General features: G+C 34.5%; 2 protein-coding genes across 2 annotated transcripts in view; both read left to right on the top strand.

Annotated features, from left to right (window-relative positions):
• The window catches only part of LOC148947833 (uncharacterized), a 262,032-nt gene that overhangs the window by 166,993 nt on the left and 74,959 nt on the right, over positions 1 to 20,080 (top strand). The gene's annotated exons all lie outside the window — the stretch shown is intronic.
• Positions 1,636 to 19,348, top strand: LOC148947835 (GTP-binding nuclear protein Ran-like). The gene is made up of 4 exons (XM_089095112.1): positions 1,636 to 1,898; positions 7,676 to 7,864; positions 16,131 to 16,301; positions 19,080 to 19,348. The coding sequence occupies exons 1-4, from the start codon at positions 1,662 to 1,664 to the stop codon at positions 19,122 to 19,124; spliced, it is 642 nt and encodes a 213-aa protein (XP_088951238.1). The 5' UTR covers positions 1,636 to 1,661; the 3' UTR covers positions 19,125 to 19,348.

The raw sequence follows: 20,080 nt of genomic DNA, 5'->3' as shown, positions 1-20,080 counted from the left end.
TGGAGCACCCATGTTGCAGAGCCATACTTGGCCACAAAATACCATAGGATGGGCTTAAATGTAGGTTTTACTTCTCACAGGTAACTTTCTCATTAATTATATGCAACTTGTCACATATCTAAAGAGTTCAAGGTGTATGTTGTTTCTTTTGAGAAATTGAACTTTAAAAATATAATTATTTTGTGGACATAAAAGTAAATATAAAGACTGTTTTTAATTAGAGAGTTATTTCTTCAAAACACGTTGTTTTTTTTTCACTTGCTAAGGGAGTCAAAAAGGGACTGAACCTCCAGGTTAGGTTATTCAATTATAGAGTACAATGTTACCTGTGCTATGCTTCCCAGTGTTTCTACTCCAGAAATGGCACTACAAAGGAGCTATTAAGATTATAAGAGCTACATGGACATCAGCAGTAGTATTTTAATGAACCGTTAGGGATGAGTCTTGCAATAATGATTTACAATACCCTGCTAGCTGTGGCATTAACTAAATAGATAAGAAAATAAATTCTAATCGTGCAAAAAAGGGATTTTTCTGTTTTTCTATGAAGATGGGGCCTCATAACTTCTGACCCAAGGCTTAAGCCATGAAAAATTGAATGGCTATCTTGGAACTTCTATTCCATGGCATTTTGATCCTCTCTGAATAAAAATTGATGTCCTCTAGCATCCATTTTGGGAAAAATAACTGGTTATGAATGCAGGATAGATTCAAATAATGTGCAGCCTCAGCCTTCTTCTGCTGCAACTGAAGAAAGGGGTCCCAGGCTTGTTATAGATAAAAATTTGAAATTCACATCCTATACAAGAATGGCTGATGGTAAAGCATCACAAAGACTAGGGTTAATAAAAAGGAAAATCTCCTCCAGAGCTCCACAGACCATGCTAAAGCTGTACAAAACTCTAGGTTCAACCTATCATAAAATATGAAATGGTTGTTTCCTGCCCTATCATTAAGGATGATGTAATTGTCCTTGAGTCCATTCAAAGAAAGGCCATATGATGGATAGAAGAGTACAAAAGTCTTGAATATTCTGCAAGATAGAGAAAACTTGAGCTACCATCACTAGTTTATAGAAGACAAAGGGGAGACATGATCCTGACTAAGAAGTTATTAACCAGCAACAACCTTCCATATTATCTCCAACTAGACACCCAACAGTAGACTACATGGTCTTCATTGAAACCGTTTGGAAGAGAGTTGGATACATAAAGCAAACCACTTCTTCTCCAATAGAAATATGTCCTACTGGAATTCATTGACTGATGAAATCATGACAGCCCCTACTACCAATGCATTCAAATATGGAGTTCATCATGACTCGCAGATGCAACCACAGAAGACAAAGTGGGATGCAGTCAATTTGAGTAATCGCCATCACTCACCAGCACCATCACAGGACTTACCTTAGTTGCTGAACAATGCGATTTAAGGAAATTTAAGATAATGGCAGAAAACACCTCTTAGCTACAGCATGATCTCCTTTGTTGCTTAAAAAGGCACTAGACATTGTGTTTGAGTTCAAAACTACACTTTCAATATTCTATGGCCACTGGTTCACTACAATCCTTTCTCTGTATATCTGAAAGCATTGCTCTACAATCCAGATTCACTTAAGTAATAAAATCATTCTTGCGCCAACTGATTTTTTTTCTAGCAAAATGGCTGATGATATGCCTACTTTTAAATTGGTCCTGGTTGGGGATGGAGGCACTGGAAAAACTACTTTTGTGAAGAGGCACTTGACAGGTGAATTTGAGAAGAAGTATGTTGCGACATTAGGTGTTGAAGTCCATCCACTTGTTTTTCACACAAATAGAGGTGCAATCAGATTCAATGTATGGGACACAGCTGGACAAGAAAAATTTGGTGGACTTAGAGATGGTTATTATATTCAGGTATGTTGTTTTTATGTTCATATCTGTGTATGTTTCTATGCTAGATAGTTTGACATTTCTGGCCTTAATTAAACAATACAGGGACAAAAGATGGTCCTCAAGCTTTAGAATTAAAGCATAAAAACATTGTAAAGGATAAATAAATAAATACGATAAAATTACTGTAAAAAAATATCATTGTTTTGGGGGGGTGTTTGATGTTAGATGTTTTGTTTTTCAGTTGAACTTATCTTGTCAACAGAACAAGAAAACAGTAGATTAAGCCTATGAGAAAAAGCATGTAAAATAAGTAAGGGTTCTAATAAAACCTGAGCAAATTAACAAAAAAAAGAGGATTAAATAAAAACACATCAGGTAAAAAAAAATGAGAAGCAGGGTAAAAAACGCACCAATCTAGACTGAGACTGACTGCAGATCTCTTGGAGATGCAAAGGCTTCATTTTGGACACTGGTGTGTCACTGTCATGATAGGAGAAGTTAAAAGGTAACAAAAAAGTTGACTACAATTCCTATAGAACCATTCATCTGCAATCTTGGCTGGGCAAAAAACACCAATTTGGACTAATACTTACTGCAGAAATTTTGGAGATAGCAACAGCTTAATTTTGGACACTAGTGGTTCAAGATAGATGAAGTTAAAAGGGAACAAAAAAGTTGACCACAATTCATATGGAATAATAAAAGCAAATACTGTCATTTAGATTGGTTTTTTTCTTGTCGTTGTTCTCCTCCCCCCCCCCCCAAAAAAAAAAAATAAGATTTAAGCAGTGAAGAGGATTGAGGTAAATTTTGTGCCAGACAAACAATAAAAGTAATCATTTACATAGAATGTGCATGTCACTTCAGATTCTTCATTAAATATGAATATGTTATTGCAGTTTTCTGAAATTATATTCTTGGGAGGTGAAAAAAATGTCTTGTTTTATTGTTGTTTCTTTATCATTTTTACACATTAGATTTTGTGTTTTTTTTTATTCTATTATATCAGACATTTTAAAGATGCTATCCCTTGGGCACTTGGTTGAGTTTTTGATTATGCTCAACATTTAATAGTGATTGTCACCCTTCATGCCTTTTTTTGGCCATTTTGATCAAGTCAATGAAGTTGTTTATGATCCATATCCGTATAGTCTTCTCCCTTCCCTCTCCCTCAAACAAAGCAGTAAAGAGGATTGACATGGATTTAAATAGAACTATCTGTGGAAAAGAAAAAAAGAAAAAATAAAAAAATATTCCGTTTAGGCAGAATGTTGTAGTAGCTACCACTTTTCTTGATTTTCAAGCCAATATATTTCCCTTGCTGTTCAAGCCAAGGGACAAAAAGTTTCCTATACAGGGGTTTCAGACAAGGTGGTTCTATTGGTGTACTTTTTGTTTTGATTTGACTCCTTTTTTAGGAGCTATGGGTTTTTATATTTCTTAACATTGGACGTGATCGTCTCTTACTAGATTGCTAGCTACCGCCGCAACCCGGATTCAAACAGGAAAAAGCCTACGGCTTTTTCTTCTTTGAAATAGTAAGAGACGAACCTCAAACAATCAAGTAGCTAACTAAGTCCAATGTATGCAATGGTTTATTATTGTAATGATCTTCTTTTAATGTAATTTCGTAACAAAAATGATTCTGTTTTAAAAATAATTTGTTTTACAATTACAGAAGGTTTTTAACTCCATTAATTTCCTTTAAAATGAGCCATTAAACAACTCTCTACGATGTTCCAGTGCCAAGCTATTTCTGGAATTCCTAACCTATACTATAATTAAGTGGCGTGTAAAATTTAGTATAGGCAAGAGGTCGTTCTTTATTATACTTTTTTATGAGTTATGGGTTTTTGTATTTCTTAACATTGGACGTGATCGTCTCTTACTAGGTTGATAGCTACCGCTGCAACCCGGATATTCTTTACCATAGCAACCAGGATGGCGTCAGTTACAACTTGGCTTTCGTTTTATGCTATATCATTACAAACGGGAAAAAGCCTACGGCTTTTTCTTCTTTGAAATAGTAAGAGACGAACCTCAAGCAATCAAGTAGCTAACTAAGTCCAATGTATGCAGTGGTATATTATTCCAATGATCGTCTTTTAACGTAATTATCCTAATGATCGTCTTTTAATATAATTCTTTGTTATAATGTTGTAGTAGCCACCACTTTTCTTGATTTTCAAGCCAAGCTATCTGTGGAAAAGAAGAAAGAAAAAAAAAATATGCCGTTTAGGCAGAATCTTGTAGTAGCCGCTGCTTTTCTTGATTTTCAAGCCAATATATTTCCCTTGCTGTTCAAGCCAAGGGACAGAAAGCTTCTTATACAGGGGTTTCTGACAAGGCAGTTCTAATTGTGCACTTTTTATTTTGATCTGACTTTTTTTTAGGACTTATTGGTTTTATACATTAGTTTTTACTATGGGGCGTGATCGTCTCTTACAAGGTTCCTAGCTACCGCTGCAACCCGGATTAAAATGAGCCATTTAACAACTCTCTACGATGTTCCAGTGCCAAGCTATTATAACTCTTACTAGGTTGCTAGCTACCGCTGCAACCCGGATAATGAACCATGTCAATCCTTTATGTAATATCCACTAATTGTCTTTTAATGTAATCTCTTTGGAGGCGTGGGTTCAAATCTTACCGCTGGTATACGATTATGATTTATGTACAAAAATCAATCTTTGAAAAGACTGCAGTATGAAAAGACATCAAAAATGCAGTTTTTAGTGGAAAAATTTATTCTCTCTTAAAAATAATTTATTTTAGTTGCAAAAGATTTTCCTATACAGGGGTTTTGGACAAGGCGGTTCTAATGTGTACTTTTTGTTTTGATCTGACTCCTTTTTTAGGAGCTATGGGTTTTTATATTTCTTAACATTGGACGTGATCGTCTCTTACTAGGTTGCTAGCTACCGCTGCAACCCAGATTACCGCCGGTATGCGATTATGATTTATGTACAAAAACAAATATCTTTGAAAAGACTGCAGTAGGAAAAGACATCAAAAATGTAGTTTTTAATTGAAAAATTTATTCTCTCTTAGAAATAATTTATTTTAGTTACAAAAGATTTTTAACCCAATTAATTTCCTTTAAAATGAGCCATTGAACAACTCTCTACGATGTTCCAGTGCCAAGCTATCTGTGGAAAACAAGAAAGAAAAAAATATGCCGTTTGTGGAGAATAACGTGGTTAAAGTCAATTTTCTTGATTTTCAAGCCAATATATTTCCCTTGTTGTTCAAACCAAGTAACAGAAAGTTTCCTATACAGGGGTTTCGGACAAGGCGGTTCTAATGGTGTACTTTTTGTTTTGATCTGACTGTTTTTTTTTAGGAACTATGGGTTTTTATATTTCTTAACATTGGACTTGATCGTCTCTTACTAGGTTGCTAGCTACCGCTGCAACCCGGATGTACATATTATAATTCATTAAATTTGGACACATTTGTAATATTCTGCTATTGTATTCTTGGGGGGGGGGGGGGTAAAGTTTCTTTGATATTGTTATTTTTTAACATTTTTACATATTTGATCATAATTTTTTTTTTTTTGCATTACACATGTTAAAGGTACTACTTCTCAGGCCTTCAAATGTTGCAGGACCAAAAATCGATTATCTAATTGAATGTTTTGACCATACTAAATATTTAACAGCTGTTGTGACTAGGGCTTGACCGATAAGGATTTTGGAGGCGCAATACCAATATATCGGTAGCGTACCATTACGATACCGATATAATTTGCCGGTAAATTCTCCTCCGGAAAATAAAACTTACCTAAAGTTAAACCGCCCATTCTCTCCCCACATTTTCACATGTTTCTTCCTTGTCTATTACATACCAAAGAACAACCTCAAAAATTCACTGTGGATTCCAAAAATTAGGTCATTTACAAGAAGTGTTAGATTTTCTTTACCCTTTCTGATCAGCAGCTTTTGAGCACACAAACGAAATGGTGGATATTTGCGGAAGTAACAGATATGAAAAAAAAAATCAAAACTATACTTTGACTTCATTTGACTCACCTGTGCTGCTCTCTCCACCTAAGTCAGACTTAGCAGGTGGATCCGCCCCCCAAGGACTAGGCAAGCGAAAATTGCCTGAGGAAATCTGGTGCCATCTTTTGGACGAATTACGCAAAAAAAAATATATTGGCCAATAACCAATATTTTTTTCTGATATCCAGTAATGACACTGAGGTACTGTTGTACTAAACGGACTCTTTTATACAGTGCTAGTTTGGTTAATGCTAATGAAATAAAATAAAATAGGATGTATATATAATAGTTTAGAAACAAATTTGGGCTATATATTTGCACATTAGGGGGGGGGGGGGGCAAAGCATAGCATATTTTAAATACGTAACTTAACTTCGGTACTCCCCCCCCCCCTGAAAAAAAACTACATTTAATATCTTCTACGCAATTAAAACCACGCTATATATTGTATTTCTCTACAGCGGTGTCTTAAATCATCCCGTAAAAACGGGTTTTTCGTCGCGTCTCCAGTTTGACATTCCATATACACTAGATAAAAGAGTCCATTTAGTACAACAGTACCGACACTGACCCTCATGTCAGCCCAATAATATTGGTTGGTCCTACTTGTAATCTTCTGATGCTTTTTGGGGCCAATTTGATTATATCTATAAAATCAATAACCCCTCACAATTATCTAGTCAAACTAAGCACTTCTTTTCGCTTAGTGTAAACTCTCCTTTTCACAGAATATATTAATTTACCTATCAGCCATAGAAAGTTATAATTTTTTATTTGATTTTATCAGTCCATCCACAACAGCTTGAACATATATTATGAAGTGAATACCATTTTGGTAAGAAAATCTAAGTGTGTCATACCAAAAATGCCTTTGATGGTCTGTATCTGGAGCCAGGAAATTTCTATTAGAAAATAATAAATGTGAGTTTATAGTTACTTTCTGATTTACACATTTGGTCAGTTTAATAAAAATTTTATACCATGACATAATGAATTGCAAACTAATATTATCTAGATTTAGTGAGTGGTCTAGAGTTCAATTAGAAACATTACTTATATAAACCTAGGCTGTAGATGCTTTGGAATGAAAAAAAAATGGCTAAGAGAATTAATTTATTACCCGCTTTATTTTGATTATATTCTGATAAATTTACAGGTTTGTTTGTGGCTTTGTTTTTCTAGTTTGATCTAAAATTCAATAAATAAAATTTGAAGACAATCAGAAGTCAAAGCATTTTTTTAAATAGTGTGGGTATACAGATGTCTTTGTGCGTCTGCCCTTTTGAAATCCCTCCACTTATTTGAAATCTAGTCTTCTTTTTTTTGTTTCTTAGTAAACATTTTGTGAGTTTTCATACTGTTTAAGGTCAGGACCTTAAAGGTCCGACACCTGAACCTTTGATCAAAAAGACGAAAAATCTATACAATTAGAAAAATCTGAGACTGTCTGTGGGGGTTTTCACTCCTCCTTTGCCTTGCAAATAATCTTCTTGTTATTGTTATATCCATATCTGAACATTAGGGGATGGATGGAATCCACCTTAGATTTATCCTACTCCTCCTGGGTTTGACTCAATCATCCCTATTTGTCTCAAAAATCGCCTGGTTCATAAAAATTTTTGATTATGTGCTAATAATATTAAAGACTATAGGAAACTAATCGAAATTAAAGATCAAATTTTCAGAAATTATAATAACCCAAATCTTATTTTTTAATTTTTCACTTTTTAAGTTTTTTCGTTTTTGCTTTAACTTCCTTCATTATTAATATGTTTTTTCTTCTTTTTTTAGGGACAATGTGCCATCGTAATGTTTGATGTAACTTCAAGGGTCACGTATAAGAATGTCCCGAATTGGCACAGAGACTTAGTTCGAGTTTGTGAAAATATTCCAATTGTTCTATGTGGTAACAAAGTTGACATTAAAGATAGGAAAGTTAAAGCCAAGTCTATTGTATTTCACCGAAAGAAGAACCTTCAAGTAAGTATTTTTACTCTTCAAACTAACTACATACTTTTTGTATGCTTGTTTTGTTTGTTTATACTGTGAGTATAAACAAATAAAACAAGCACTACCTTATTTATTGCCTAGAGCATTGCTATCATAAATGAAAAAATATATTTTAAAGTTTTTTTGTATTATGCTCATATGTTTTTTGCTAAGATGTTTAGGGTGGAACCAAGCTATTGAAGAGTCTGTAGAAATGTATATTAATTTATGTTAATTGTATTATATTAAGTTATATAAATATTATATTACATTAATCATGTTGCGCATTTAGATTAATTGTATTGCATTTATGTTAGAAAAGTATATTAGGAACACATTTATTTTGCAAACTTATTGATATGGCTGTATAAGGCTCTAGTCAGGCCCCATGTTGACTTTAATGTGTATATTGGTGGCCTCTAATACAGCAAGGTTTTACAGCTGATCAGAAATGTACATAGCTGTTCATCTTTTAACATGAACTGTCCATACTAATTTTGACATATGCAAAGAAACGTGACCATCTTCAAAATTTATAAACATTCTCAGCTGCTGAGGCTATCAAATCAACTTTATGCCACAATTTGTTCAACAAATTTTTCTTTTATAAGAATTTTTGGATCCATTTTTCGGGTTATTTTCATTCTAATTTTAGGTTCACTCTTTAGTTTTAGCTGCTCTGATTTCTACATTCAAAATATGTTTTTTTATGTACACCCATATTTTGTATCTTGTTCACAGATTGGGTCACAGTTAGGATTTTTGTGAGTTTTTTAAATAGTAATATTTCCATGATTCCTATGGTTTAAAACAGTGCAAATCCCCTATCAAAGAATTAGAAGGCAGGAAACAATCCAGTCAAATAAAAATTAAATAAAGTCGTTGGAAAAATGGGACAGTATGCAAGAATCGAAAAGGAGAAGAGAAAGAAGAAATGGATATTAAAAAGTACGAGGAAATTGAGAAACTGGATAAAGTTCAAAGTAATAAAGCGGAACCGATCGGATTACTGTAAGAACAAAATTGGGAAGACAGGCTCCAAGAAAAGGATTTAAAAAATCAGTTTTAATTATTATTAGCTGTAATGGAATTGAAGTTAAATAGACCATACAGTGGTCAATTAAATCTGTTGAAGTTGACCTTAAAGCAACTAGGAACAGCGGTACTTGTGCATTATATCCTACACAGCGCTATAGACTACAAGGAAACACTACAGAAAACCAGTCAAACGGGTATTTGAAATGTATAAATGGATCGCAAAGGGTGATTTCTTATTGCATTTACAATATTTAAACTGCTGTTTTTTTTTGGGTTTAGTAGGGGAGGGGGGGTACCTAGGTTAGGTAACGTATTTAATATATGCTTGCTTTAACCCCCGTATGCATTGGAATATGGACTTGAATGTTCAGAATTCTAATTTCCTCCGTATATTCTGGATTTAATCAATCCCCTTCCTCTTTATCCAAGGAAGTGTCAGCACGTGTCTCTTTGTATGTACAGTACCTGGGGACCGGACTTTGCTTAGTGAAGTGAATTTTAGACGTAAAACGGTGCCCAGCGTATTCCCCAATCCCCGTTAAAGATGCCCCCTTCCTCCGCGGAAATGTAATTCCCCCATACCCTGATTCACACAAGAAAATAACCTATTCATGTAATTTTTATTGATTTAGTTGTTTTGTCTTCTTCTTTTTTTGCCTACTCAAATCTTGAATTAGAGCCCCCAAACTATACAGAGGATAAACAAACTTGCTTTACTAAAAATCTAGTTCAAAATAAAGATGTTTTTATATGAATGTCTTGCTAAGATAACTCTTAAGTTCAATTAACCTGCAAGGCGACTAATTAATTGAACAATCGCTGCATACGAATTTGATGCAAATAGTAGATCAAATGTGCAAAATGTATCCAGATTGGAACGTTTAAGAATAGTAAGGACGCGATTGATATTAAGTCACCCTCATCCAAGTGTCAAATTTCATTTTGAAAGTTTTCTGTTTTTGGTTTCTAATTATAGTTAGCAGAGGGTTTAGGAATGATATTAAGGGCACTGGGAGGCGAAAACAAATTTTCTCGAAATCGTTACTTGTCTAGATGTTTTATGTTCTGTTTTTTTTTTTTTTTTTTTTTTTTTTTTAAAACCATAAAATGTTAACATATCGATTTTCAGAAAAGATTATTTTTTTTCTAAAAAAAAAAAAAAATTAGGATTCAGTTCGTGTTGCAAAAAAAAATTACTGTATAACTATTGTTGTTAATAGTTCAAACATTAGAGCTTTTTAAATTACGTAGTAAATGTTACCTTGTCAAAAAAAACTGGTGAAAAGATAGACCAGTGATAGATCCTAATTGAAAGGGTATTTTTGGCATTGTAGTTTAATTTGCTTAGACAAAACTGAGTTTCTTTGTGACTAACATATAATTAGTGGATATTAGAGCTTTTTATTTTCGTTATTGTAAATATTTTTTGTATTTGCCTCGTTGGTATAGAAACCGTAAGATTACTCGAATGTTTAATGTAACTGATATATTGACGTCATTAATAAGTTGGGCTCCAAGTTAAAAGAAGAGGCTTGCACGCGGTTGGGTCCTTTTCATCCTCTGGTGCGATTGTTCTGATTTTTCTACTGGCAATCGGAAGGAACCCGTGTTCGAGGGAGATCAAAGAACACGCCTCATAGAACGTACGAACGTGACAGAAGAGCCCTCCAGACGAGTCACATCCTTCAGTGGGAGGACATCTCTGTAGTAGCCCACTTGAGGAAAGATTAGAGGCTATTCTCTAATGTCAAGTAGGGCTGGAGGAACTAAGATCTATGATCTTCAACCAGGCGTGCCAAAAGTCGTTAGTAATGGGCATATTTATACAATACATGGAAACCTATAATACAGTTTTATTTTCTTTTGGAAATAACACTCCCCCGTGGGAATCCTTTTAATAATTGGAAAATAATTTCTTGATTTTTCTTCTGGGAGAATTTTTCCTGATTTTAAATAGTTGTCCTGTCAATAAAAGAAAATATTTATCAAACCTCTTTGGGATTGAGTATTATCATAGGCAGCACAATAGCACTGCCTAAGTAAAGAACTATGTTGTTTTTTTTGGTTTTAGACCACGTCACTCTGTATCAAAGTAGTTGTCGTAGAAACTTCGAAAAGGGCTGATTCGATTGCAAATTGGAGTGGCTAGTGCCCTTTTTAATAGTCGAAAGTGATTGAAGGGCAACTAGCCCCCCCCCCCTCCCCACGTCCATCATTCCCCCAAACACATTCAATCCAAATTTTGAGAAAGCCATTTTGTTGAGCATAGTTGATTTCCAGATAGAAATTATGTTTTGAGGAGGTCACTCCCCCTCAGCCCTCAGGGCAAGGGATTTAGTTTATGCCCTGGGGGCAAACAAGAACGATGTTGGCACAATATATTATTTATTATTTTTTCTTTTCTTTAGACCAGGGCACTTCGTATCAAAAAAGTTGTCGTAGAAACTTCGAAAAGGGCTCATTCAATTCGAAATTGGATTGGCTTGTGCCCTTTTTAATAGTTGAAAGTGATTGGAAGGCAACTAACACCCCTTCCGCGCCCACCATTTCCTGAAAAACACATCCAATCAAAATTTTGAGATGCCCATTTTGTTCAGCGTACTTGATTTCAAGATAGAAAATATGTTTTAGACGAGGCCATTCCCCCACAACCCTCACGGCTAGGGTTTTAAGTTATGCCCTGGGGGCATATAAGAATGATGTTGACAAAATGTATAATTTATTATTTTTTTTCCTTTTCAGCAGGATACTTCGCGCCAAAGACGTTACCACAGAAACTTTTAAAGGAGTTCATTCAATTGGAAATTGGAGGGGTTTGTGTTATTATTCATTTTTGAAAGAGAATAGAGGGCAATAAATACCGCTTCAACGCCCATTATTTCCCCAAAGTCATCCTATCACAATTTTGAGATAGCCTTTTTTTCACGCAGTTTAAAGTTCAGGAAATTGTACCTCTGAGCAGGACACTCCCCCCCTCAGTCTTCAGGACCAGGGTTATGCCCTGGGGGCATATAAGTTTTTATTGAAATAAGTGTCGTAGAAACTTAAAAAGGGCTCATTCGATTGGAAATTCAAAGGTCTAGTGCCCTTTTTAATAGTCGAAAGTGATTTAAGGGCAACTAACCCCCCCTCTCTCTCTCATGCCCACCTTTTCCCCAAACACATCCAATCAAAATTTTGAGATAGCCATTTTGTTCAGCGTAGTTGATTTCCAGATAGAAATTATGTTTTTAGGAGGAAACTCCCCCCTCAGCCCTCAGGGCAAGGGTTGTAAGTTATGCCCCGGGGGCACATAAGGTTTTCATAGAAATATTTGTCTTAGAAACATCAAAAAGGCTAATTCGATTGGAAATTCAAAATGCTAATGCTGTTTTTGGTAGTCAAAAATGAATGGAGGGCAACTAACCCCCTCTCACCCCTACCATTTACCCAAACGCATTCAATCAAAACTTTTGAGATAGCCATTTTGTTCAACGTTGCAGAAAGTTCTGGAAATTAGGTCTTTGAGGATGACACCCCCCCCCCCCCCCAGCCCTTAGGGCAAAGATTGTAAGTTTATGCCCTGGGGGCATATAAGGTTTGTATTGAAGGTGTTGTCGTAGAAACTTCAAAAGGGCTCATTCAATTGGAAATTGAAAGGGATAGTGCCTTTTTTAATAGTTGAAAGTGATTGGAGAGCGACTAACGCCCTCTCACGCCCACCATTCTCCCAGACACATCCAATTAAAATTTTGAGATAGCCATTTTGTTTAACGTGGTTGAAAGTTTTGGAAATTAGGTCTTAGAGGATGACAACAACCCTAACAGCTAAGGGTTGTAATTTATGCCCTGGGGGGCATATAAGGTGTTTATAGAAAGTGTTGTCGTAGAAACTCAAAAAGGGCTCATTCGATTGGAAACCGAAATGCCTAGTGCCCTTTTTAATAGTCGAAAGTGATTGGAAGGCTCGAAACTCTTTCAGTAAAAATCGATATGGGTTCAATGTATTATTTTTTTGTTGTTGTTGTTGTTTAGGCCAGGGCACTTCGTATCGAAGGAGTTGTCGTCTGACCTTTGGAAAGGGCTCATTCGATTGAAAATAGAAAGGGCTGATGCGCTTTTTAATAGTCGAAAGTGACTGGAGGGAAACTAATCCCCCTCCCTCGCCCACCCTCCCATTTGCTTTTATGTTTAAAAAATAAATGTTTCCTTAATATTAAATCAAAATGCACTTTTTTAATGAAAATTCCCAATAAGGCATCTCAGCAGTATAACAAGAAAGACGGAGGGTATTATGTTCAAACTTTCGGGGCCACTTCTGCTCTTAAAATTTAACCAAATCAAAATAGCGTAAGTCTATCCAAGCTATCAAAGAAAGTAAACAGATTTTTTTGCGAATGGTATCATGTTTTCCATTTCAGGTCAACTAGAGGAGGTATAACACTACTATTTGTGTCCAGATTTTTAAAAGGATGTATGTTGCTAAAAATTGCTGAAAATTTTTCTCCAGCATACAAATAGCAGGCCAAACTATAAATTCTTAAAAAAAATAAAAGATATAAAGTATTGTTTTCTTTTTCACTGAAAAGACTATGTCAATATAAAACGAACAGAAATTAATTTTAAAAAAAACTTTCCACAAAATAAGTTTTTCAAAAAAAGTAAAAACTCCATTAAACCAAAAATGAACAAAAATAGAATCAAATAATCTACCAAGCGTAAAATTACCACAAATCAATATCGATAAATAAATGAAACCCAAATTAACATGAGTAGGGCTCAAAACCCTTATGCCTTCCCAAGGCCACAACATAATTTACACTTACGGAAAAAATATAAATGAATGAGAATTGTCAGTTTGATATGTATGTACTGATATTTATTATTCAAAATGTTAATATTATTTGATTTATTAAAGCTATGAAAGTAAAAAAATTTATATATTTATTTTTTTTTCGTTTAAACAAGTGCTTGCGTTTACGCTATAGTTTGCTACCTTGTGGGGATTGAAAGGACTTCATGATTTGGTCTCCTTCTTCCCCTTTGTGTAACCAATCGTAGAGAGCATGAGATTGATGCAGAAAAAGATGATCTTCCCGATGTCATAGATGAGGATATTGCTATTACCGCGTCTGATAAGGATGACCCCAACAAGTTGGATGAAGAAAGTGCATGTGATGAGTGGGCTGAAACTACATCTGACTGGAGGCAGCACTATAGACATAGCTTTTATTTTATTTTGCTAAGTCTTGTAACTAATGCTTTTTCAACTAAGAAGAAGCTCTAGTCTAACTACAAGACATTCTTCAGAGATAGTGGACCTGTAGCTCATTATTAACTTTAAAGCTGGTCCAAACAGAGCCAGAAGCTTACAGTACTGTTACCTTAGATCTCAGCACAAAATAAGTTAGATTGGGCATTTTGCAAAGAGATAGAAAGGGCTTTATAGTACAAGTCAGTAGAAAAGGTGGCTCTAGTGATTTATCAGGGTTTATATTCAATGAATCTTAGACACCATGGATGCATCAGCAGCTGCAACCTAGTAAAGAGCAAATCTCGGCCTACACGAAAATTTAAAAAAAAATGTGCTTTTAGAAAAATCATTCTATGCCAAAAATAATTTGATGCTGATTCAGCAATGTTAGTTATTACCTCCATTAAACTTCAATGTTAATCTTAGCACAAAAACAATATTTCCCTAATTTAAAAAAAAAGCCCGAAAACTCGAAAAAGGCACTGGATCGAAATAAAAAGTACACCATTGTAATCGCCATGGTCGGAACTAACAGGAGGTATACAGTCCACATCCCAAAAACCAAAGAAATTCGTATTTAGCATGGACAGTGCAAGCAATCCAATGTGCAAGAACAACTGATGGAACACTGGAAATAAGAATGTTTCAAAGTGATAAGTTCAAAGTTTGAACTTGAATTTTATTCAAAGCTGTTGTGCTTCTCTATTTGAAAGAAAGGTTTGTTCCTTTTATTTCATACTCTGTTGTTCAACATCTTGAGGTGGCAAGAAAGAAATCATGCTATGCCCAGGTCCTCCAATGGGTTTTAGAATCGCTTGTGCAGTTGGAGTCGTATTGTATGCGCATGTAGTTGATTAAAAATAAAATGGATTAGCAGATTTGGGATGGTTTCAAGGTGGTTTCTTTATGCAAGCTCGGGAATTACAGCATATAACTCGCCCAGTACAGATTACAGGATGCCACATCTTAAAAAAAAGTAAGACAAATGAAAAAAATAGCTGTTTTTTTTTAAATAGTCGTTTTCTGTTTTTCCAAAAAAAAATAGAACAGAAAGTAGAAACAGGTCACCTGGTTTTGACGGACCTGTTTTGTTTCTGTTCTGTTCTCTTTTTTCGTTTCTGTTTTTCTAGAAAACAGAAATGGTGTCGATGCTTAGCTGTAACCTAGTAAACAGCCCATGTGAAGTGAAGTTATAAGTTATGATTTGGGTAAAATTTATTTAGTGGTAAAACTGGCTGGGTAATTCTGACTAAGAAAAAGTAATGGTTTTTATTATAAAGCGTTTTTTTTTTTTTTTTTTTTTTTTTTTTTTTTTTTTTTTTTTTTTTTGCAGGCAGAATTTGTGTAACTCTGAGAAGAGAGGGGAAAAAACAAGATGGGGTCTGGTCTGGCTAAACTTAAACATTCACAATTGAATGTGTCATTTGAAAATCCCTGGGTGTGGTTTTTCATGCCCCAAAGTAAAAAACTTAGGTTGTCATAGGTGTTTGCAGAAGAGTTTTCTCATAAGTAAATTTCGAGTTCTACAAAATTTTGTGACAAAAAATTGACTCTGTCAAGTGGAGCGATTATGGGGAAGGGTGTAAAAATCACAACATTGAGAGAGGCTAGAACCCCCCTCTGCTTCCTATATGTAAGCCAAGTCACACTTTCTAATTTTACTTTTCTTTTGAAAGTTCAATGTTTTCAGTAAATGTATAATCTGTTACATTTTGTGTAAAAGTTTGGGGGGGGGTTGCATCTCACTCCCTGTATTGGGTTATTTTGATTCATATCCCCAATAATATGCGCCATATAATAATGTTTATAATATATATATATATATATATATATATATAAATATTATTTATTTATATATATTATTTATATTTATATATATTTGGTATAATAATATTTTACCAAATTGGAGGACAATTTTCTTCTCTTATTTGTTTTACTTAATCTTTGGTTGTTTCATCTTAACTTAAATTTCCTTTTTTGTTATAGTATTATGACATCTCTGCGAAATCGAATTATAATTTTGAGAAGCCTTTTCTTTGGCTTGCAAGGAAACTAATTGGTGATCCAAATTTGGAATTTGTTACCATGCCCGCCCTTCAACCCCCTGAGGTCCAGATGGATCCCAATTGGCAACGGCAGATTGAAGGGGAACTTGCGGTGAGTTTAACTGTGATTCCTAAAAGTACTATATTTTATCTCGAAACAAATGTAAAACCAATTAGCTGTAAGCTAACTTTATAAAGGTGTGAAGGAGAGCCAAAAACAATATAATAGACGAAATAATAAAAGAAATTTTTAGGTGTTGCTTTTAAGAATTATGGTTAAAACTATGTCCTGAGTTGGGCAAGTGAAGTCGTGAAATAGTGAGTGAAGATAAACAAAATACTAACAGAAAACTAAATCATATTACAATAATCCCGTTCTATCTATTTCAAAGGTATATTTAACATCTGTGACTTTGACAAATTAACCCAAATCCAATATGCTTGTTTTTTTTATTCATTGAAGCTTATTCACTATATAACTGAGAAAATATTCAAGGCAGCCACTACAGTACTTATAAATAGAAACTTATATGTAATTATCATTCCAACTAGCTGCTAGAATTCTATTCGTTTTTCAATATGATGACTTCATAGACTCTGTATTACTTGTTCTGAAAATGGATATAATGAAATTATTCTGTAGCGTGCACTTAGAATTAAGTATTTAATGGAAATTTCAACGTCATTCTGTGGATGTACCAGAGAAAAATATTATAAATTTATGACGTGTGAAAGAAAATATGTTTCGACACGGAATAAGTCTTAAACTATGGAATAATATTTTACTGGGTGCCTTAACATGGTGATCAAATGACGAAGATTCGTTGTTGTTCTGAAAAAGTTGTGCCAGCTTTGCCTCTCACAGAGACTGTCTGTCTTGGTTTTACTCTAATCAGCAATGATCTCAGCCTTTCGTCCCTTCCACCAAGTTGATAATCGAGTCCGTTGATTTTCGAATTATCAACTTGGCGGAAGGGATAAGACTTGAGAGCCATGGCTAATTAGATTAAAGCCAAGACAGATAGGCTCTGTGAGAGGCAAAGCTGGCATTTCTTTTCCAGAGCCGTTTAAAAAGATTATTTTCACTTCTTGACGATAGCAGACTTAACACGTTTAATAATTCCCTTCACAGCTGGTATTTGTGTAATTGAAGAATAATGGTTCAGAAAGATAACTATTTGACTGGTCTGTATTTGAGACAAGGTGGTTTACTATAAAGACATGTCTTGTTGGTTGTCATATACTAATCAGGAAGAGTAAAATTGTTAACCTTTCAAAAAATAACACGTTCGTTTATTAATGAAGGGGGGTAGACTTTTACAGAAGTCCTGCCAAATATAGTATAGACCTAATGGTCACTTAAGTGCTATCATATGCATGAACAAAAGTGATCCACAATTTGATAAGCTGTATCAGAGAGAATGGGGAAATGTGAATAGAAGAAAATGATTGAAAACAGACTTGGTGAGAAAGAGGCTTCTGCAAACTATTCTTGCACAGTATGTCGGCTCATAGGGCGACCAGAGGATAAAAAGTTCTTTTTAAGTCATGTTTTAACTTTTTTGCAGGGATCCTGTGTATATGTTACCGTGAATGTCGGAAATTCCTTTTTCTCTGCTTGAATTCAATTAGCTTTGCAAGTCACCTTTTTTAGTCTTATGGAAGCCATGATGGTAAAGTAGGCTAGATTATGTTAGGTTAGGTCAAATTTGGTTATAAATATCAGAAATGGGTTAAGAACCTAAGCTAACCTCTCATCATCAAACCTTGCATTAAATTGAAAAAGTTGACTGGCAACGCTGACTAAATCCAAGGGGAAAAAAGTTATTTCGGACCCTCGCGGTAACATAGATATGCTTCGAAGCATTAAAAGTAAAAATGGAGGTTGTGAGCATTTTGGCAAGAGTCAAGCATCTTACAGAAAACTTACAGACAACCAGCTTCATTTGTGAAAGGGAAAGATGCATTGCTACAAGTCACTATTGCTCTCTCTCCCCCCCCCCCCCCCCTAAGTCAGGCATAAAAAGAAGAAATCCTATTCCAATGCGTCGCTCTAGGAAATTGACTAGTATATTGGATAATATCATGTATTTTCGTATGTAGCACGTACAAATAATTATTCTTAATTACATGTATCAGGCAGAAATAACGTCACTAACCTTCTAAAGAACTAATATGAATGTGAAATCGACCCTAAGTCTCTTCCTTGACATCAACTTTCAGTTTGAATTCCAACATCTGTGAATTACGTGATTGTGAACTGAAGTATATTTTGATTTGTGTAAGATCGTATTTTCTTGCAAGTCGTACTATCTACATAAGATGGTGCACATGCGCTGACCTGGGCGAAATGTGCCGTTTTGGGCGAAATTTATTTGAGCGTCCTGCAATACGTTATGCAACTTTCCAAGTTCCATTGAATGGCATGAGCTGGAATTTTTTTTTTTGTTGTAAATTCTGTTGTACAGATCTTGTCAAAAGGAAAAGCATGTATTTTAATGAAAATACTTGTATGTATATTATGAAAAATCTATTGCAAATTATATACTTTTCTCCATCTGGGTTTAAATGACGTATTTGTGTTACAAATTTTGGTTTTTCTCCACTTTATTATTTGTGTTCATCATTAATATAAAATTCTTTTCTTTTTTTTTTTTTTTTTTTTTTTTTTTTTTTTTTTGTGTCCATAGAAATTCATCATTTTTCTACATTCAATGTGTGTAAGTGAAATCTGGTAAGTAATAGTGCTTTTTCCTTTGTTTTTCAAGTCGAAGGTTACATTATCCAGAAATTTTAATGAGATTAGTTTGAAGCAATCGTTATTTTGTAGATGTCTCTAGTATGTTTCACTTTCGGAAGTTCCCCCCTAACGTTGATCTTTGTTTTTCAGGAAGCTCAGAATGTTGCTCTTCCGGAAGATGACGAAGATTTATAAACATGTGTGCTCGGCTATTGTTGGACAATTGGCTGCTGAATATTTTTATTTTGCAAAATAACTTGACTTGAAAAATGGCGAATGCTGTCTGACTCCTAGGTTTCTTGTTTAGTGTTCAGAATGTTCCATGTGATATAATAAAGAAACATGTCCTTATTTCCATAACTTTTTTTTTCTGAAATATATAAAATTATTTGTAATAAATCACAAGTATATTCACTTTATTGAGATTCAGTTTTTGTTTTCAATGGAGAAGAGAACCATCATATTGTATTTTTGAATGACTGAGATATTCTAGAATTGATCCAGGTTATTAGCAGTTGTTACTTCCATCTTAAGCAGTGGTTCCAAACTGATTTTGGGTCATGCCCCGCCTAGGCATTTCTAAAATCCTGACGCCTCCCTCCTAATACTTAAATTTTGTTATTCAAAATTTTACGTGTATTCAGCTGACGGAAGATTAAAAGGCCATTGACTTGGCATCTTTTTTGGGTCGTTCTTTAGGCATATTAATACTAATGAAAAATATTGTCTGAATGAAACACCTTTTATACAATGTGCAATACTATCATTTATACATCATTGCAATACTATCATATATCTCTTAAATGCATATGAATGTGACATCATTCAAATGAAAGATTTTTTTTCAAAATTAAAGCCAAACGCTGACGTCCTGCCCATAACCCACCAAAATATTGCCATGCACCTCCAGTGAGGCCTGTGCCGCACGTTGGGAATAACGGATCAGAAAGAAATCAGAACTCATTTATTAAAGACAGCTTTCATAGCCATAGATAAAAATCACAAACTAAAATGTCGCTGTCATTTACAAACCTAGTCCTAAGGCATTTTTTTATATGCACTGGTAAAAAACGGCACGAATAAATTGTTAAATCGATTAGTTCTGCAAGGCACTGGCACTAATTTCTTCTTCTTTCTGGTATTAACTACTG

Source organism: Artemia sp. Qi Xiang Cuo, chromosome 10 (genome assembly GCF_049724085.1).
Source record: "Artemia sp. Qi Xiang Cuo chromosome 10, ASM4972408v1, whole genome shotgun sequence".
Lineage (NCBI taxonomy): Eukaryota > Metazoa > Arthropoda > Branchiopoda > Anostraca > Artemiidae > Artemia > Artemia sp. Qi Xiang Cuo.
Note: the sequence above shows the minus strand (reverse complement) of the source record. Positions and strands in the feature narration are given on the sequence as shown.

Coding starts and splice junctions, on each gene's coding strand:
- LOC148947835 (XM_089095112.1), top strand. CDS start 1,662: ATGGCTGATGATATGCCTACTTTTAAATTGGTCCTGGTTGGGGATGGA. Junction 1,899..7,675: donor GAGATGGTTATTATATTCAG/GTATGTTGTTTT, acceptor TTCTTTTTTTAG/GGACAATGTGCCATCGTAAT. Junction 7,865..16,130: donor ACCGAAAGAAGAACCTTCAA/GTAAGTATTTTT, acceptor TTTTTGTTATAG/TATTATGACATCTCTGCGAA.